This window comes from Ranitomeya imitator, chromosome 2 (genome assembly GCF_032444005.1).
Source record: "Ranitomeya imitator isolate aRanImi1 chromosome 2, aRanImi1.pri, whole genome shotgun sequence".
Lineage (NCBI taxonomy): Eukaryota > Metazoa > Chordata > Amphibia > Anura > Dendrobatidae > Ranitomeya > Ranitomeya imitator.
The window spans coordinates 215,441,074-215,462,842 of record NC_091283.1 but is presented as its reverse complement, the minus strand read 5'-3'; the positions used below and the strand labels follow the sequence as shown (position 1 = coordinate 215,462,842).

At 45.5% G+C, this 21,769-nt stretch overlaps 1 protein-coding gene across 3 annotated transcripts in view; it reads right to left on the bottom strand.

Moving 5' to 3' along the window:
* AIFM1 (apoptosis inducing factor mitochondria associated 1) overlaps positions 1-21,769 on the bottom strand; it is a 34,972-nt gene that overhangs the window by 5,429 nt on the left and 7,774 nt on the right. For 2 of the 3 annotated variants that reach the window (XM_069748567.1, XM_069748568.1), the window contains 6 exons: positions 18,103-18,187; positions 16,042-16,118; positions 15,854-15,962; positions 15,645-15,752; positions 15,469-15,557; positions 8,406-8,546 (listed from right to left, as the gene is read on the bottom strand). In XM_069748567.1, coding sequence (XP_069604668.1) covers positions 8,406-8,546; positions 15,469-15,557; positions 15,645-15,752; positions 15,854-15,962; positions 16,042-16,118; positions 18,103-18,187 — 609 coding nt within the window. Of the gene's footprint in view, positions 1-8,405; positions 8,547-15,468; positions 15,558-15,644; positions 15,753-15,853; positions 15,963-16,041; positions 16,119-18,102; positions 18,188-19,772; positions 19,878-21,769 lie in introns of those variants that run through there. The other variant, XM_069748569.1, reaches the window with a different exon arrangement.

Genomic DNA, 21,769 nt, shown 5'->3' with positions numbered 1-21,769 from the left:
CCAGCTGCCTTAAGACATTTGGGTGGTCTGCCGTGTACCCTGCAGTAATGTCCTAACCTATCACTCCATAGTGTAGCGGGAACGGGACGCCGGCTATCAGTCACAGCCAAACTTCCTAAACAGAAGGCAGAGAGGGTTCATTACCATTTCTGCCCACCTGAACAAGAGCTGTGGACACAATAGAAAGCACATCCTTCTCTGGACCCAGCGATCATAGGACTGCGGGGTGTAGAGCGGGTGCAAGAGCAAGCCGACTAGTCTGGGACACTAGGGAATTTACATATACAGACAACTGCTGGTGGTTCTGGGGGCACCAGGGGACCAGACAGGTTCCCTTTAACCCCTTCCCGACCCATGACGCCACGTAGGCGTCATGAAAGTCGGTGCCAATCCGACCCATGACGCCTATGTGGCGTCATGGAAAGATCGCGTCCCTGCAGATCGGGTGAAAGGGTTAACTCCCATTTCACCCGATCTGCAGGGACAGGAGGAGTGGTAGTACAGCCCAGGGGGGGTGGCTTCACCGCCCCGTGGCTACGATCGCTCTGATTGGCTGTTGAAAGTGAAACTGCCAATCAGAGCGATTTGTAATATTTCACCTATTATAACTGGTGAAATATTACAATCCAGCCATGGCCGATGCTGAAATATCATCGGCCATGGCTGGAAACACTAATGTGCCCACACCCCACCTCACCGACCGCCCCCCCAGCCCTCCGATCTGTCCGGTACACTGCTCCGGCTCCCCTCCATCCTGTGCTCCACTCCCCCCGTGCTCGTGTCCGCTCCCCCCGTGCTCCAATCACCCTCCCCGTGCTCCAATCACCCCCCCTGCACTCCGATCCACCTCCCCCGTGCTCCGTTCCACCCCCCGTGCTCCGTTCCACCTCCCCATGCTCCGATCCCCCCCCCCCCCCGTGCTCCCCCCCACCCCATCATACTTACCGATCCTGCCGGGGTCCGTCCGTCTTCTCCCTGGGCGCCGCCATCTTCCAAAATGGCGGGCGCATGCCGGCCGGCAGATTCGTTCCAAAGTGCATTTTGATCACTGAGATGTAATCTCAGTGATCAAAATAAAAAAAATAATAAATGACCCCCCCCTCCTTTGTCACCCCCATAGGTAGGGCCAATCCGACCCATGACGCCTATGTGGCGTCATGGAAAGATCGCGTCCCTGCAGATCGGGTGAAAGGGTTAACTCCCATTTCACCCGATCTGCAGGGACAGGAGGAGTGGTAGTACAGCCCAGGGGGGGTGGCTTCACCGCCCCGTGGCTACGATCGCTCTGATTGGCTGTTGAAAGTGAAACTGCCAATCAGAGCGATTTGTAATATTTCACCTATTATAACTGGTGAAATATTACAATCCAGCCATGGCCGATGCTGAAATATCATCGGCCATGGCTGGAAACACTAATGTGCCCCCACCCCACCTCACCGACCGCCCCCCCAGCCCTCCGATCTGTCCGGTACACTGCTCCGGCTCCCCTCCGTCCTGTGCTCCGCTCCCCCCGTGCTCGTGTCCGCTCCCCCCGTGCTCCAATCACCCTCCCCGTGCTCCAATCACCCTCCCCGTGCTCCAATCACCCCCCCTGCACTCCGATCCACCTCCCCCGTGCTCCGTTCCACCCCCCGTGCTCCGATCCCCCCCCCCCCCCGTGCTCCCCCCCACCCCATCATACTTACCGATCCTGCCGGGGTCCGTCCGTCTTCTCCCTGGGCGCCGCCATCTTCCAAAATGGCGGGCGCATGCCGGCCGGCAGATTCGTTCCAAAGTGCATTTTGATCACTGAGATATAATCTCAGTGATCAAAATAAAAAAAATAATAAATGACCCCCCCCTCCTTTGTCACCCCCATAGGTAGGGACAATAAAAAAATAAAGAATTTTTTTTTTCCCACTAATGTTAGATTAGGGTTAGGGTTAGGGGTAGGGTTAGGGCTAGGGGTAGGGGTAGGATTAGGGTTAGGGTTAGGGGTAGGGTTAGGGGTAGGGTTAGGGGTAGGGTTAGGGTTTCGGTATGTGCACACATGTGCGTTTTTTTCTGAGCATTTCACTGCGGTTTTACAACTGCGATTTTCTATTTGAGCAGTTGTAAAACCGCTGCGGAATCCGCACAAAGAAGTGACATGCTGCGGAATGTAAACCGCTGCGTTTCCGTGCAGTTTTTCCGCAGCATGTGTACAGCGATTTTTGTTTCCCATAGGTTTACATTGAACTGTAAACTCATGGGAAACTGCTGCGGATCCGCAGCGTTTTCCGCAGCGTGTGCACATACCTTTAGAATTAGGCTATGTGCACACGGTGCGGATTTGGCTGCGGATCTGCAGCGGATTGGCAGCTGCGGATTCGCTGCAGTGTTCCATCAGGTTTACAGTACCATGTAAACCTATGGAAAACCAAATCCGCTGTGCCCATGGTGCGGAAAATACCGCGCGGAAATGTTGCGTTGTATTTTCCGCAGCATGTCAATTCTTTGTGCGGATTCCGCAGCGTTTTACACCTGTTCCTCAATAGGAATCCGCAGGTGAAATCCGCAGGTAAAACGCAGTGCCTTTTACCCGCGGATTTTTCAAAAATGATGCTGAAAAATCTCACACGAATCCGCAACGTGGGCACATAGCCTTAGGGTTGGAATTAGGGTTGTGGTTAGGGGTGTGATTAGGGTTATGGCTACAGTTGGGATTAGAGTTAGGGGTGTGTTGGGGTTAGTGTTGGAGGTAGAATTGAGGGGTTACCACTGTTTAGGCACATCAGGGGTCTCCAAACGCAACATGGCGCCACCATTGATTCCAGCCAATCTCGTATTCAAAAAGTCAAATGGTGCTCCCTCAATTCCGAGCCCCGACGTGTGCCCAAACAGTGGTTTACCCCCACATATGGGGTACCAGCATACTCAGGACAAACTGCGCAACAATTACTGGGGTCCAATTTCTCCTGTTACCCTTGTGAAAATAAAAAAAATCTTGCTAAAACATCATTTTTGAGGAAAGAAAAATGATTTTTTATTTTCACGGCTGTGCGTTGTAAACGTCTGTGAAGCACTTGGGGGTTCAAAGTGCTCACCACATATCTAGATAAGTTCCTTGGGGGGTCTAGTTTCTAAAATGGGGTCACTTGTGGGGGTTTCTACTGTTTAGGCACACCAGGGGCTCTGCAAACTCAACGTGACGCCCGCAGACCATTCCATCAAAGTCTGCATTTCAAAAGTCACTACTTCACTTCCGAGCCCCGGCATGTGCCCAAACAGTGGTTTACCCCCACATATGGGGTATCAGCGTACTCAGGAGAAACTGGACAACAACTTTTGGGGTCAAATTTCTCCTGTTACCCTTGGGAAAATAAAAAATTGCAGGCTAAAAGATCATTTTTGAGAAAATATTTTTTTTTTTTATTTTCATGGCTCTGCGTTATAAACTTCTGTGAAGCACTTGGGGGTTCAAAGTCCTCACCACACATCTAGATTAGTTCCTTTGGGGGTATAGTTTCCAAAATGGGGTCATTTCTGGGGGATCTCCAATGTTTAGGCACACAGGGGCTCTCCAAACGTGACATGGTGTCCGCTAATGATTGGAGCTAATTTTCCATTTAAAAAGCCAAATGGCGTGCCTTCCCTTCCGAGCCCTGCCGTGCGCCCAAACAGTGGTTTACCCCCACATATGGGGTATCAGCATACTCAGGACAAACTGGACAACAATATTTGGGGTCCAATTTCTCCTATTACCCTTGGGAAAATAGGAAATTCCAGGCTAAAAAATCATTTTTGAGGAAAGAAAAATTATTTTTTATTTTCATGGCTCTGCGTTATAAACTTCTGTGAAGCACCTGGGGGTTTAAAGTGCTCAATATGCATCTAGATAAGTTCCTTGGGGGGTCTAGTTTCCAAAATGGGGTCACTTGTGGGGGAGCTCCAATGTTTAGGCACACAGGGGCTCTCCAAACGTGACATGGTGTCCGCTAACAATTGGAGCTAATTTTCCATTCAAAAAGTCAAATGGCGCGCCTTCCCTTCCGAGCCCTGCCGTGTCCAAACAGTGGTTTACCCCCACATATGAGGTATCGGCGTACTCGGGAGAAATTGCCCAACAAATTTTATGATCCATTTTATCCTATTGCCCATGTGAAAATGAAAAAATTGAGGCGAAAATAATTTTTTTGTAAAAAAAAAGTACTTTTTCATTTTTACGGATCAATTTGTGAAGCACCTGGGGGTTCAAAGTGCTCACTATGCATCTAGATAAGTTCCTTGGGGCGTCTAGTTTCCAAAATGGGGTCACATGTGGGGGAGCTCCAATTTTTAGGCACACGGGGGCTCTCCAAACGTGACATGGTGTTCGCTAAAGAGTGGAGCCAATTTTTCATTCAAAAAGTCAAATGGCGCTCCTTCCCTTCCAAGCCCTGCCGTGCGCCCAAACAGTGGTTTATCCCCACATATGAGGTATCAGCGTACTCAGGACAAATTGGACAACAACTTTCGTGGTTCAGTTTCTCCTTTTACCATTGGGAAAATAAAAAAATTGTTGCTAAAAGTTAATTTTTGTGACTAAAAAGTTAAATGTTCATTTTTTCCTTCCATGTTGCTTCTGCTGCTGTGAAGCACCTGAAGGGTTAATAAACTTCTTGAATGTGGTTTTGAGTACCTTGAGGGGTGCAGTTTTTAGAATGGTGTCACTTTTGGGTATTTTTAGCCATATAGACCCCTCAAACTGACTTCAAATGTGAGGTGGTCCCTAAAAAAAATGGTTTTGTAAATTTCGTTATAAAAATGAGAAATCGCTGGTCAAATTTTAACCCTTATAACTTCCTAGCAAAAAAAAATGTTGTTTCCAAAATTGTGCTGATGTAAAGTATACATGTGGGAAACGTTATTTATTAACTATTTTGTGTCACATAACTCTCTTGTTTAACAGAATAAAAATTCAAAATGTGAAAATTGCGAAATTTTCAAACTTTTCGCCAAATTTCCGTTTTTATCACAAATAAACGCAGAATTTATTGACCTAAATTTACCACTAACATGAAGCCCAATATGTCACGAAAAAACAATCTCAGAACCGCTAGGATCCGTTATTACCTCATAAAGGGACACTGGTCAGAATTGCAAAAAACGGCAAGGTCTTTAAGGTCAAAATAGGCTGGGTCATGAAGGGGTTAAAAGTTTAGCAGCAACTTCTCATATTTTCAAGAAATGTACAAAACCTGTTTCTTTAGGGACCTATTCAGATTTAAATGGACCATGAGGGGCCTTCATATCGGAAACTCCCCCAAAGTGAGGCCATGTTAAAAAAGAAAACCCTCAAATACTTCAAAACTGTTGTTGGGAAATCTGACAACCCTTCAGGTGCTGCACAGGAATTACTGCAAAGTGGAATGAAAAAAAATACATTTCAATTTGATCTCTAAAATCTTACATTTCACCATTTTTTTCACTTTTACAAGAGGCAACACCAAGAAGTGGACCCCAGTTTGTTACCCAGTTTTAGTTCGAGGGCAGAGATACCCCACATGTAATGAAAAAAAAGTTCTGTTTGGACGGAAGGAGCAACATTTGAATTTTGGTACACAGATTGTCCGAAACAGATTTTGGGCGACATTTCACATTTGTACGTCCCCTAAGGGGCGCAGTAATCCCCACAACTGACCCCACTTTGGAAACTACACCCCTCGACAATCTTATCCAGTGGTGCAATAAGCATTGTAAACCCACAGGTACAACACAGAATTTGGTAACATTAGGATGTCATATTTAATCTCTCGTCAGAAGTGTTGAGAGCAAGTGACGCTACTCCAGTTTGGAAAATCCCTGTATTTTTTTGAGTGTCTAACAGCCGCAAAACATGCGGGGCAGGGACTCGAGCATGACACTCGAGAATCCGTGATACTCTGTCCTTACCCGATGACCAGACGCAAAGTAGAGTGGCGAGCACTTGAACTCAAAACTAATCGTCATATAGTCATCTTATTTCTATTTTTTTTTTTTACTTTTGTAAAAACCCTAACCCTAATCCCAACCCCAAACCTAATCCCAACCATAACCCCAAGGACAACCCTAGCCCTAAGGGCAACCCTAACCCTGAGCCCAACCCTAATCCTGAGCCCAACCCTAACCCTGAGCCCAACCCTAACCCTGAGCCCAACCCTAACCCTGAGCCCAACCCTAACCCTGAGCCCAACCCTAACCCTGAGCCCAACCCTAACCCTGAGCACAACCCTAACCCTGAGCACAACCCTAACCCTGAGCACAACCCTAACCCTGAGCACAACCCTAAAACTGAGCCAAACCCTAACCCTGAGCCCAACCCTAACCCTGAGCCCAACCTGTTGTGAATTCTGCTTTTGGGCTCCCTCCGGTGGCTGTAGATGGTAATGCAGTTGTCCCTGGGCTGCAGTCTTGGACAGGTGTATCTGCTGATTGCAATTCTGACTGGGGTATTTAGGTTTGCAGGACTCATTAGTCCTTGCCAGTTGTCAAAGTTTCTTGGGAAGTGTTGGATCTCTGCCTGGCCTCTCCTGCTTAGCTGCCAATTCAGCAAAGATAAGTGTCTGTTTCTTTTTCTGTGGCACACATGCTGTGTGCTTATATTCTGTGCTATTCTTTTGTTTTCTATTGTCCAGCTTAGACTGTGTCAGTGTTTTCTCAGTCTGGTTGGATTCTCTGGAGTTGCAGATATACGCTCCACATCTTTAGTTAGGTGGTGGAGTTTTTGTATTTTCTGCTGTGGATATTTTTGGAAGGATTTTAATACTGACCGCTTAGTATCCTGTCCTATCCTTTCCTATTTAGCTAGAAGTGGCCTCTTTTGCTAAATCCTGTTTTCTGCCTGCGTGTGTCTTTTCCTCTACTACTCACAGTCATTATTTGTGGGGGCTGCCTATCCTTTGGGGTTCTGCTCTAAGGCAAGATAGTATTCCTATTTCCATCTATAGGGGTATTTAGTCCTCCGGCTGTGTCGAGGTGTCTAGGTTTTGTTAGGCACACCCCACGGCTACTTCTAGTTGCGGTGATAAGATCAGGGTTTGCGGTCAGTATAGTTACCACCTACTCCAGTGAAAGTTCTCATGCTGCTCCAAGGTCACCTGATCATAACACCAACCCTAACCCTAAGGACAACCCTAGCCCTAAGGGCAACCCTAACCCTGAGCTCAACCCTAACCCCAAGGACAACCGTAGCCCTAAGGGCAACCCTAACCCTGAGCCTAACCCTGAGCCCAACCCTAACCCTAAGCCCAACCCTAACCCCAACCCTAACCTTCAGCCCAACCCTAACCCCAACGGCAAATAATTAAATAAATATTATAAAATAAAATAATGCAAAGGGATAACACAGAGATGATTTACTAACTAGACTTTTAATCACTGTGATAGAGCGTATCACAGTGATCAAAAATCTGGAATCAATAGGAAAATTCCCTGCTGTTGCCAGCCAACAGATCTCAGCATGCGCCCACCATTTTTCTTTATGAACAGGAAGAGGATGGCCAGGTGAAGAGAGCATGAGGGCCAGGGGGATGGTGGAGGTACTGAGGGGTGATTGAGGCATAATTTGTCTCTCCTCTGACAAGCTATATCATGTTAGAAGGGAGAAATGATTTTTGTAGAGGACACCCTTTTTGTTTTGCGTGATTGTTGCTATTCATTGAATAACGGCAATCACGTATATTATACCCTGGTAGGTGGGACCCAAGAGATTTTAGGTCTCTGGGGGGCGCTATAGAACTACTCCCGATCACAGTTTTAAAACTACAATGAAAGAATGAGGACCGTCAGCGATTAAGAGGCTAAACTGTCCGTACAAAAACCCTACAAATAAAGTGTGCAGTCAGGAACAGGGTTAAATGGCCCGATCCTGAATTGTAGTAAGTCAATTGAAAAAAATCTATTTTATTTTGTAGGACACAGACTTTAGTTTGATGCAACTGCGAGATATGCGCAGCGAAACCCATACACCATCTATCTCCTTTATTCTGTCTGACCAGAATAACCTCAGAATCTGCCCTTTATGTGCAGCAGAGGAATAGCATTTAGTGATATATGACCCCTATAAAAGGGGTAGTCCGGCAGGTGAAGTCACGTCTACCGATACGTGCTGGGACGCACACCCGTCCTGGCAGATGTGTGACATCACCTGCCGTGCTCACCTCTCGGTGCACAAGGGAGCAGAGCTGGGCTAGCCCTTTAATATGTCTGAATATGCTTTTTTTTTCATTAAAATTTAAAAAAAAAGTAAAAGTAAAAATAGCAAAAATAGTAATAATAAATAACAGTAATAATAAAGCATTAGACCTAGTCTTGTATACTCCCAATGAAGTAGGCTAACAAAAAACTTTTTCACAGTTAGAAATATTTTTGGAGAAAAACACTATCTGAAATGTATAAAATGAATATCACCCAAAAACTAAACTCACCACCCACACATTGTTGCGAGCCTGTAGTTCTGCATTAACCCTGTACCCTCCAAAATCCCCATCCAGCTCCAAACCGCCCGATTTTGCCAATTCGGTGTTCGGTTCCAAACCAACGGCTGCCACAATGTGATCGGTTTCAACCTGGAGGAGGAAAGAAAGACACAAACGTCAAGAATCTGAAAAAAAAAATTGTATCAAAGAGGATATAATAATGTTATAATTAGTGTATCTATGTATATAATTAAAGGGGTGGTCTCAGGTTGGTAGGTGGTGACATGCGAACGGTATCCTCCACGTGGTGCAGGGTATGTGGAACATTAATGGTGGTCTCAGAAGTCCAATAAATATAGGCTTCCATTCTATCAATTGAAAAACGTTACATAGTTATGGGGGGATAGGTGGAATAATCAGTTTCAAATAATTTTGGGGAAAAGTCAGCGACATGCATCACTCCAGGTGTTGTGAAACTATAACTCCAACCATGACTGCTGCAGACCCATTTTAGGGACTATTCACATGTGTGTTTGTTTTTATTTCAATAATTTTACCGTCCTCATCAGGAACAGCTCCCGGCTCGCATATACTGTACATCATGGAGGCTGGGAAGAATTTCTTACACTGGGATCGGTCACCAGGGACTTCCATGGTAATAACATTTATACCATGCAGGCGATATTTTATTTTTTTTTCTAACCAGACACCACAGAATGGAACAGTGTAATCCAGACTTTCTGTAATATACTGACATATACCAGCCACAAAAGGCCAGTCTTGGCTCTGTCCGGCTACTGCAACCCTAAGTATTCTGAGATTTTCGAAAGCTTCTTATTGAAAGACTTACACTTTTGGTGCAGCCTTCGCCTAAAGAGACTTTTTTTTTTCTTTTCAGAATATTTCCAAGAAAGCAACACAAGGCAGCGGAGACACTAACGGATAATGTAAAGGTAATTTTGTCTCACAGGCCCGAATACTAAGATCCAGATCCAGTCTTAAGGAACATAGAGAGTTAAAAGTGGAGTGAACAACTAAGAAAAAGTGAGGAGTGGGAAAAAAGAAGAGTGGTGTGAGCTACAGTATAGCTGGGGAATACAAATAAATAAAAGCGGACTATTGCCTGGCTTTAAGGGTATCATGAATTAATGTTTCTAGGAGCGCTCGGTTTCGGCTAATCGTGCAGTGTAAACAGACCGCCGATCACATGAAGAATGAGCGAACCGTCACTTTTATGTGGCCATTTAAAGGAGATAGCTGCTCTAATAGTCAATAGGTAAGAGTCAGAAGACAAGAAGCGGGGGAGCGGCTTTCAAGAACAGACAATTAACTATCAAATGCATTTTTCAGAATCATTGCCAAAAAAAGAAATGTGGCATTTTGATGATTTGGAATAGTAAACGGTAAGGATGAGTTGGGTGGAGCTATGTAGTCCTTCTCTTAGAGGCACAATCCCCACTTACTCAGGGCCTACGAGTTTAGGAAATACGTACGCTACTCACCTGGTAGCAGTGTTTTTTCAGGAGCCATGACAGCACAACGAGAGAGGGGATCCGCCCTTCAGGGACAGGAAACCTACAGACATAAAAAGGGCGGTACCTCTCTCCCACGTCAGTTGTTTCCAGAGCATGAGAGGACCACCTTGGTTAGTAACACAGATGCAGCATGTATATAAACACATTTTATTATGCCAGTGAACATGGAATATAACGCAAAAACCAACAGGGTGTTGAAACATCCAAAATTATAGGGTAGGGAATTTAAGGTTGCTGTCATGGCTCCTGAAAAAACACTGCTACCAGGTGAGTAGCGTACGTATTTATTCAGTCGCCATGACAGCACAACGAGAGACTTTCAGAGACGAAAGATTTAGGGGGGGATAATAGCTTCTAGCACTCTTCTCCCAAACGTAAGGTCTGAGGAACTACCCAGATCTAATCTGTAGTGTCTAAGAAAGGTAGAAGGGGAAGACCATGTGGCCGCCTTACATATGTCTTCGATTGACACTTCTGACCTCTCCGCCCAGGAAGCTGCCATGGCCCGCGTGGAGTGTGCCTTTATACCATCTGGAACTTCGTTGCCACCTGTGGTATAAGCGAGAGAGATCGCCTCCCTAATCCATCTGGCTAGAGTGTTTTTAGATACTCTAAGACCCTTCCTTACCCCTTGATAGGCTACAAATAAAGAGTTATCTTTTTTCCAGGAATCTGAAACTGCAATATATCTAAGGAGGCATCTCCTCACATCTAAGCAATGGAATTTACGCTCTTTATCGTTAGCAGGGTTGGAGCAAAAGGAGGGTAGGACTACCTCCTGAACCCTGTGAAATTTAGACGCAACTTTAGGCAGATATAGGGGATCGGGTTTCAATATGACCCTATCCTCCCTAACCTGCATGTATGGTGGATGTCTGGAGAGTGCCTGCAGATCACTAACCCTTCTAGCAGACGTGAGAGCAACCAACAGGGCTGTTTTGATTGACAGGATGTTCACAGGAATAGTATCAATGGGCTCGAATAGGGCTAGCGTTAGGGCTGAGAGTACTAAATTTAGGTCCCATGGGACTAACCTTTGTTTAATAATTGGTCTAGACCTGGTGACTGCTTTAAAGAATCTAGAAATCCAGTGATTACTGGCTAAATTAAGATTATATAACGCTCCTAGCGCTGACACCTGAACTCTAAGAGTACTTGTGGCCAAGCACATTTCCAGGCCTTTTTGTAAAAATTCAAGAATCTGGTTAATACATGGTTCTTGGTCAATTTGAGCCCCTGAAAATGATAAAAATTTTCTCCATACCCTCACATAAATGCCCGTTGTAGAGGGTTTCCTACTTTTAAGGAGAGTATTTACCAGATTCTGAGAGAACCCTTTCCCCCTCAGTAAGGACCTCTCAAGTTCCATGCCGCTAGGTGTAAGTTGGCTACTTGAGGATGGAGGATTGGTCCCTGGGAGAGCAGATCTGGTAGCTCTGGAAGAATCCATGGTTGGCAGACAGACATCTTCCTCAGCCAAGGAAACCAAGCCCTCTTGGGCCAAAATGGAGCTATCAAGATTACCCGGGCCTTGTCCTCCCGAATCTTCCTCAGAACTAGGGGAATCAGATTTAGAGGGGGAAAAGCATACGCGAGCCTGAAGTGCCAAGATATCAGCAGAGCGTCCACAGCGTATGGGTTGTCTTTTGGATTTAGGGAGCAGAATTGGTGTAATTTTATGTTCTCTCTGTTGGCAAAAAGGTCTATCTCCGGACAACCCCATAAATGAATGATCTGACTGAAAATGGCTGGATTTAACGACCACTCTCCCTGTCTGAGCATGTTGCGGCTTAGATAGTCGGCTTTGGTGTTGATACTTCCTTTTATATGAAGCGCCGTCAGGGAGAGAAGATGTACTTCGGCCACCTGAAAGATATGATTTGCGACCTCCATCAATGTACTGGATCGCGTGCCACCTTGACGATTAATGTAGGCCACAGTTACCCGATTGTCTGACAAAAGCCTGACGTGTCGACCCTGTAGGGGTACAAGGAATCTATTTAAGGCATGTTTTACTGCCAACAGTTCTTTCAAGTTGGAGGAAGAGTCCTGTTCAGACTGAGACCATAGTCCCTGAACCCAATCCTCCCCTAAGTGAGCCCCCCACCCCTTGGGGCTAGCGTCCGTAGTCAACACTCTAGATATGTGATTTATCCAAGGGACCCCCCTGTGTAGATTCGAAGTGTGAGTCCACCAACCAAGCGAATGTACAGTCTCCGCAGAAAGTGTGAATTTACTGTCGAGGTGAGCTCTTAGACGACGGGAATTGTGTAACACGTCCCACTGTAAAGCCCTCGTGTGGAACTGTGCCCAGAGAACTGCCGGGATGCAGGACGTAAGAGAACCCAAGATTGACATCGCACTCCTGACCGATACTAAGGGATTATTTATTGCCCTGGTGACCAACTGCTTAATCTTAGCAACTTTTGTGTCCGGCAGGCGACATTCCTGCTGACTAGAGTCTATAACATATCCCAGGAATTCTTGTACTTTTCGGGGCTGAAGGCGCGATTTTTTTATATTGACCATCCAGCCCAATTTGTGTAACGCATCCATGACTTTCTGTAGTTGGTCTGTGCAATGCGACTCAGAATGACCCACAATTAGCAAATCATCCAGGTAAGGGACTATTAATATATCCTGTTCATGCAAGTGCGCCATAACCTCCACCATGATTTTTGTGAACACCCTGGGTGCAACTGCGACTCCGAATGGAAGTGCCTGATATTGAAAGTGTTCTACTGTGCCAGCTAGTGAAACCGCCACCCTAAGAAATATCTGATGATCAATATGAATTGGTACATGGTAATAGGCGTCTTTGAGATCTAAGACAACCATAAAACAGTGGTGAAAGAGTAATTTTATTGCTGTCTTGACCGACTCCATTTTGAAGGAGGGTATCAACAGAAAATTATTCAGGCCTTTTAAATTAATAATGGTGCGATATGAACCATCAGGTTTTTTGACCAGGAACAGAGGGGAATAAAACCCCCTACCTTCCTCGCCTGCAGGGACTTTGACTAGAACATTCTTCTGTTGGAGCTCCCGGACCTCAGACTCCAGCGCCAACTGCTCTGTAGAGGAGGAACGAACAGGTGTTAACATAAATTTGTCCCGAGGAGTATGGTGGAAGTCAAAGGTTAGGCCTTTCTCTACAATGCCTAGAATCCATGGATTGTTTGTAATCCGCACCCAGGCTGGGTAGAAGGCCGAAAGCCTACCCCCCACCTGGTCCGCTAGTCATTGTGGTTTCTTAACCTCTCGTGAAGGATTAAACATAAATCCTCTACCCCTCCTTCTGCTGTTGTCATATCTAGTAGATTCTCTGTTGGAGTCTCTATATGGTCTTCTGCGGTTGGACCATCCTCTATTATAGTCCCGTCTGTAGAAGGGTCTTCCTAGGAAGGGAAAGCGTTTTTTATTATCCCCTGCTTTTTCCAATAGCTCGTCTAGGACCGGTCCGAACAAGTGAGCTCCTTCACAAGGAATGCTACATAATTTTGTTCTAGCTTGTAAGTCCCCTGGCCAGCATTTTATCCATAGCGCTCTCCTGGCTGCATTGGATAATGCCGAGGACCTGGCGGCCAACCTGACCGAATCTGCTGAAGCATCTGAAAGGAAGGCTGCGGCATCCTGGATTATGGGCATGGAGGACAATAATTCCGACCTAGGGACTTTATCTTTGAGCTGATTTTCGAGGTGACCCAACCATACCATCAAGGATCGAGCGGTACAAGTGGCTGCTATAGCTGGCCTCAAGGACCCCGCTGAAGTCTCCCAAGCTCCTTTAAGGAAGATGTCGGCTTTCCTATCTAACGGGTCTTTCAAATTCCCCAAGTCGTCGAAGGGGAGAGACGTTTTTTTGCATGCCTTAGCGACTGCTGCATCCAGCTTCGGGACTTTATCCCATGAGGACGAAGCCGCTTCCTCAAAGGGATACCTTCTTTTAAAGGCTGGCGGAAGCGACCCCTTCCTTTCTGGTTTCTTCCATTCTTTTGAGATTAACGACTTGATTTTGTCAATCACTGGAAAGGCTCTTCGGGATTTTCGCTCAATACCCCTGAACATAACATCCTGAATGGAACATTCCGACTGGGTATCTTCTATCCCCATTGTGCTGTTAACTGCTTTGACCAGATGGTTAACCCTATCTAGGGACAAACAGGCTCGAGTAGACTCCTGATCCTCAGAGGAGGAAGTAGACGGAAGAGACCCTGAGCTCAGCTCACCCGAGTCCGAATCTACCTCAGATAAAGGGGATGATCTTTTAGCTTCTGCTCCCCGAGACTTGGATCTCTCGGCACCTTTAATTTCCTGTCTCACCATCTCTCTTATTGTAGAGGTCAGACCAGGCGCTTCCTCCTCCAGTAGACGTTGAATACATATTTTACATAATTTTTTCGAATGCCCATCTGGAAGCGGCTCTGCACATTCGGCACACTGCCTAGGTTTGGCTTTGGACAAACTTTTCCTCCCCTGATAGAGGAAAAAAGACAAGGGGAACACAATCATCACTAAGTGTACTTTCACGAAGCTCACTTACCCCGTCCAGTAATGAGTGGTACCGTAGATGGGGGGTCCTTCGTAGCCGGCAAATCCTTACGGCTTGAGGACTTTGGTATAGAGATCCGTGCCTCCTTAGCTCCACCAGCGCGGCTACTGCCACTAGACCGGCGCTGGGAGCTTCTACGAGGCTTATCTGACTGCTGCTGCGGCTCCTGCTGCTGCTGCTGGCTGATAGTTCCTTCTGGCGACTCCATTATGGAATGGGTGAGGCACTCTGATCATCCCAGCTTGCCGCCTTAAATACCCCCAAGGTACCGCCCCCAGATGGGGGCCAGCAGGGAATCCCAGGTGGTCATTAATCGTCCGCCGCTGCGCTGCGCTACCCCTCCCCGAAGCCCCGACCGTTCCCGCAGCTGGGCGCCGCCATTAGCCGGAGATGACGCTACTGCGCATGCCCAGCCGCGCCGCTCGCCGCGTCATCCGGACACGCCCCCTTCAGGACGCGGCGGCGGCGCCAAGCCGACACGCGGACCAGGACGCCAGCAGACCCCCTCCGGACCAATGCCGCGTCCCTGCCCGGAACAGCGTGACTCCCGGGACCCCAAGTAGCCAAGCACCTCTTCATAGGTACCTCTGCGCTGCGGACGCCCGAGAAGCTAGCCTATGTCAGAGGCTGCTTCCTCCTGCTGCCACCTACACCGCGCAGTGCCCCTGCCGTGTGGTGCTTCCTGCCTCCTGGACGGGCCGAGGTAGGGGACCCCCGCTACCTGTACCGGGCCGCCAGGAGTGGGGAGTCTTCTTAACTTCGACCCTCTTCTCAGGGCCTGTCTGAAAGAGGTTCCGCTGTCAGGGACAGGAAACCAAACTGACGTGGGAGAGAGGTACCGCCCTTTTTATGTCTGTAGGTTTCCTGTCCCTGAAGGGCGGATCCCCTCTCTCGTTGTGCTGTCATGGCGACTGAATAAAGAATCCATTCACTCTGGAACATAAAGTCACTTTAAAACCTGATATTTCACCATGTGATGCATTACCTGTCTTCCATCCTTTAGGGAAATATGAAGCTTCCCGCTTTTGTAGGCGACAGACTTGACAACGGCATCAGATATGACATTAACGCCCTCTATGCAGGACATGAAAGACAAGAAGAAACAAAATGTAGAAAAGTAAAAATCGGTAATAAACCGACCACCAGATCTTTAAGACTCACCTCTGGTAACTTTATCAGTAGTCCAGTGACTTAGATACTCGGGGAGAACCTTCCCCATATTGCCGCTTTCAGGAAACATCTGGATAACGTCAAGATTTGACTTCTGTGCTGTTAAAAAAAAAGGTTATCATGTAAAACAAACCTTTTATCGTTTAGTCATACTTTCATCTGAAAACCTCAAACTTTTTTTTTTTTTTTTTTAATCTCACCTCTTCTTCCCAGGGCACAAGCCAGTTCACTTCCAAGGAATCCACCACCTATGATGGTAATAGAGCCGACCGAGGAGGAGAGGCGTTCCAGAGAGCGGAAATCAGATACCTAGAGAAGCACATGGTCAGAAAACGGTTCAAACTAGCAAGAAAGACGCCTTCCATGTGATGTATCAACAGGAGCATACCCGCCTGAACAGCGTGGTTCTCTTCTTCACCTCCTCACTAGCCCGCTCTATGGCGGGAAGGTTACGCGGGGTTCCACCTGGAAGGGGAAACGAGAAGGACAATGGGGGAGACTTAGCAATCCAGAAAAAACATCTCATCATTTTCACAATGTGGTTGAGACAACCTGCCGTTTTTGCCAGAGATATAGCAAGGGCTTCTTTAAAAACGGGTGCAGCTTGGCTGAAACTTTTTGTAGCCCGACGTGCGACAATGTAGGAGATCCGTCCTGGCTACTAACGCCCGTATCTCAGCCTAGCATCTCATCTTTACACACAGCCCGAGATGTGTCAGCCGCCAACACTCCCAAGAGGACTAGCTCAGGCTACAGTCTGGCCTGAAAGTCTAGATTTCCTCTCTGACCTTTTCACAAGGGATTTTTTCATTTTTTTATGCTCTTGTATTCTTTTATTTCACATCGACATAGCCGACGCAGGACTTGTTTATTGCAGGACCTGTTGTCGCTTTAAATGGCACCATTAGCGTTACCGTAAATTGTACTCAAAACAAAGAAAAAATAAACAAAATCCAAGTTTGGTACAATGGAGATAATCACGCACTTGCACCATTCTTCTTTTTTTGGTTTTGTTATTTCACAAGTGATTGTTTCAGATCTGGCAACACGAAGCTTGTGGCAATGCTAAAATAACTATACAAGTTTTTTTTTTTTTTACATTTTACTAGTTGAAACAAAAAGTTTCAGAACTTGGCAAGTCAGAAAAATTTACTTCTTGTCGTTGACTTTTTTTTTTTCGAGCTGCACTAGGGTTTGCTTTTTTTGTGCGGCAACCTGTTTTTCTTGATAGTTTTGGTCCACATGCAACATTTTGATGGCTTCTTATTGTCGATTTTGAAGGAAATTGCGGTGAAAGAAATACAACAATTCTGGATTATTTTGTTTTTTCTTTATCCCATTTATTTTAGATTTTCGCAGACTGGACTTTTGTGGACATGGTTACACCAATACTTTTTAAATGGGAGAAAAGTGAATCAAACTTTTTATTTAATTCGAACATTCATTAAATTTTCACATTTTCTATTCCAGTTGGCCCCAGAAAGGTTATATGCCGACATTTGTGATGTGTGCGTCAGCCTAAACGTTTTCAGTTGATATATATACATATACATATATATATATATATATATATATATATATATATATATATATATATATATATATATATATATATATATACACATACACGCATACATACATACATACATATATATATATATATAGGGAAAAATGGAACAGCACAATGCTCACCAATGGTGGGTGCCTAGCCCTCTGGATAAAAATGGTCCAACCATTAATCCAACATGTATACCAAATAGCAAAAAGAAGGCAGCACTCCAGACGTTTCAGATGAAAAAAAGTGAAGTTTTAATCGACCCACATCACTGCGCGACGTTTCGGCTCACTGAGCCTTTTTCAAGCCTGGCTTGAAAAAGGCTCAGTGAGCCGAAACGTCGCGCAGTGATGTGGGTCGATTAAAACTTCACTTTTTTTCATCTGAAACGTCTGGAGTGCTGCCTTCTTTTTGCTATTTATTTGGTGTATATATATATATATATATATATATATATATATATATATACATATACATACACACACACATATATATATATATATATATATATATATATATATATATATTTATATTCAACTGAAAACATTTAGGCTGACGCACACAATAAAATAAAACAAATACAAAAAAAGTATATATATATATATATATATATATATATATATATATATATATATTTTTTTTTTTTGTTTTGTTTTATTTTACATCTTGCAATCTGCACCACTCTTCAACTCATGGAGTCTCATGTCCTTAATTTCCAAACAAAAATGTTCCAACTGAAGTCATAATAGTTACAGCATATTATATAATAAGGGATTATATATATATATATATATATATATATATATATATATACGAAACACCGACAACACTCTTTACTTGTAATGAAGCAATGCAAAAAACATAATTCTCGGAGATGAACGCCAGAAACATTACCTGTGGCAATCAAGCACTTTTCATATGAGATTTGGGTCCCGTCATTCAGCTTCACCTTGTTCTCCCGCACATCTAGATGTACTACCTAAAAAAAACAAGAAAAAATTAGAGACATCAGAAACCTTCTATTTAAAGCGCCCCTGTCGGCAGGATTGTGCACAGTAAATACAGACAGTGTCAGGTCGGCGCCGTTATACTGACTTGTGGTTCTTGTGGAATCCTTATTTTACATGCTAATTATTATAAGTATTAAAAAAAAAAATCACCTTCAGCAGTCAGGTGGTGGCACACGATCACATGTATAATGTGCATTAAATTGTATTATTTAGTAATATACCGTATAAGATGCTCCGGATTATAAGACGCACCCCAAATTTTTTAGGAGAAGAATAAGAAAAAAAATATTTTTTTAATAAAATGGTGGTGCTTCTTATAATCAATGCGTCTTATTGCTTACCGGGGGTGGTGGGTGCCGTGAAGTGGGGTCCCAGGATCGCTGCTGGAGGAGGCAGGAGTGGGGTGATGCTGCAGGCTACGATGGGGGGCTCCGATGTGCGGCACACCGATGCAGGGGTCTTGTGCTGCTGTATGTCCGGTGCTGCTGCCGGGTGTCTCTGGGTGCCCGGCGGTTGATGGCCGATGCCTCCGGTGCTGCGTGGGTGTCCGCCGCTGTCCGGGGCTCTGCTGACATTTTGCGACAGGCATCGGACACCCACGCAGCACCGCTGGGCACCGGAGACACTCGCAGAACCAGCCAGCAACTGCCGGGCACCCGGACATCACCTCATCCCAGCCTGCGGCCTACACCCACGGTATCGGTAAGGCATGTACGCTTTGTAAGACGCACCCCCCCTTTTCCCCCCATCTTTGGGGGAAAAAAGTGCATCTTACAAAGCAAAAAATACGGTACATTTATTCTGAAAAAAAAAAAAAAAAAAAACCTCTCAAAATAGCGTCGGCTACTGCGCAGATGACGTCATTTTGATAGCGGGGATAAAAAAAAAATCTCTCCAAGATGGCGCCGCCAGCGCTTGCGCAGTAGCCTCTATTGGATCACTGATCAATGCTACTGCGCAGGGGCCGCCATCTTGGTGGTGACTTTTTTTTTCCCATCTAGCAAAATGGCGTTGCCGGCGCCTGCCTGCTGAGGGTGATTTTTTTCTTTCTAAACATATAATTATTATGTAAAATAGTGGCAGGTCAGTGAGGGATCAGGGAACTGTCAGAAGCCATACAGATGAATAGGTATTAATCAGAGCACCACATAAAGCCCCGCCCACAGAACCGCCCCGGAGCACGAGCATATCATTAACTCAAAACTGAAAATAAAGATTCCACAACAACCACAAGACGGATTTCATCACCAGGTATCACTGTAATCAGTATAAGGCCCGGATCACACATACGCAAGATACGGCCGAGTCTCGCAGGTGAAAACCAAGCTCTGACGCCAGCACTCCGGAGCAGAGCGTGCAGCTCCATGTATTGCTGTGCGGCTGCACGCTCCGCTCCTGAGTTCCGGACCCAGAGCTTGGTTTTCACCTGCGAGACTCGGCCGTATCTCGCGTATGTGTGATCCCGGCCTAACGGCGCCGACCTGACACTGTCTGTAGGTTACTGAGCACAATCCTGCTGACAGGTTCCCATTAATTGCAACGCAGTTCGTTTACCTACAGTCCTGGCACCCTTGAAATTGTCCCAGAAAATGAAGTATTTCTCCAAGGAAATTATTGCAATTCCACACGTTTTGTTATACCTTTGTTTATTTCCTTTGTGTGTATTGTAACACAGAAAAAAAAGAGAAGAAACTGTAACTTGGACATAATTTCACACAAAACCCCCCAAAACAGGCAGGAAAACAAAATGTTGACACCTCACCTTAATAAATAAATAAATAAATAAATAAAAACTCACCTTAATATTTGGTTGCACCCTCTGGAATAAATAACTGCAATCAAACGCTTCCTATAACCATCCACAAGCTTCTTACACCTCTCCGCTGGAATTTTTGACCGCTCGTCTTTTGCAGACTGCTCCAGGTCTCTCATATGTGAAGCCGTCTTCTCCCAACAGCAACTTTAGGATCTCTCCACAGGTGATCAATGGGATTTAGATCCGGACTCATTGCTGCCACTTCAGAACTCTCCAGCTCTTTGCTTCCATCCATTTTTGGGGGCTTCGTAAAGTATGTTTGGGTTCATTATCCTGTTGGACGAGCCATGACCTAAGCTTTCTGACACTGGCCACTACATTGTGACCCAAAATCCTTTAGTAATCTTCACATCTCATGATATTTTGCACACAGTCATGGTACCCAGTGCCAGAGGCAGCAAAGCAACCACAAAACATATTTGAACCTCCACCATATTTGACTGTAGGTACTGTGTTCTTTTCTTTGTAGGCCTCATTCTGTTTTCGGTAAACAGTAGAATGATGTGTTTTACCAAAAAGCTCTTTTTGGTCTCATCTGTTCACAAGCCGATTTCACAGAAGGATTTAACCCCTATCTGACCTCGGACGGGATAGTACGTCCGAGGTCAGATCCCCTGCTTTGATGCAGGGCTCTGCGGTGAGCCCGCATCAAAGCCGGGACATGTCAGCTGTTTTGAACAGCTGACATGTGCCCGTAATAGGCGCGGGCAGAATCGCGATCTGCCCGCACCTATTAACTAGTTAAACGCCGCTGTCAATCGCAGACAGCGGCATTTAACTACCGCTTCCGGCCGGGCGGCCGGAAATGACGTCATCGCCGACCCCCGTCACATGATCGGGGGTCGGCGATGCGTCAGGATGGTGACCATAGAGGTCCTAGAGACCTCTATGGTTACTGATGACCGGTGGCTGTGAGCGCCACCCTGTGGTCGGCGCTCACAGCACACCTCCATTTCTGCTACATAGCAGCGATCAGAAGATCGCTGCTATGTAGCAGAGCCGATCGCGTTGTGCCTGCTTCTAGCCTCCCACGGAGGCTATTGAAGCATGGCAAAAGTTAAAAAAAAGGTTAAAAAAAGTGAAAAAAATAAAAAAAAATATAAAAGTTTAAATCACCCCCCTTTCGCCCCAATCAAAATAAAGCAATAAAAAAAAAAAAAAAATCAAATCTACACATATTTGGTATCGCCGCGCTCAGAATAGCCCGATCTATCAATTAAAAAAAAGCATTAACCTGATCGCTAAACGGCGTAGCGAGAAAAAAATTCGAAACGGCAGAATTACGTTTTTTAGGTCGCCGCGACATTGCATTAAAATTCAATAACGGGCGATCAAAAGAACGTATCTGCACCAAAATGCTATCATTAAAAACGCCAGCTCGGCACGCAAAAAATAGGCCCTCAACCGACCCCAGATCACGAAAAATGGAGACGCTACGAGTATCGGAAAATGGCGCAATTTTTTTTTTTTTTTTTAGCAAAGTTTGGAATTTTTTTTCACCACTTAGATAAATAATAACCTAGTCATGTTAGGTGTCTATGAACTCGCACTGACCTGGAGAATCATAATGGCAGGTCAGTTTTAGCATTTAGTGAACCTAGCAAAAAAGCCAAACAAAAAACAAGTGTGGGATTGCACTTTTTTTGCAATTTCACCGCACTTGGAATTTTTTTCCCGTTTTCTAGTACACGACATGCTAAAACCAATGATGTCGTTCAAAATTACAACTCGTCCC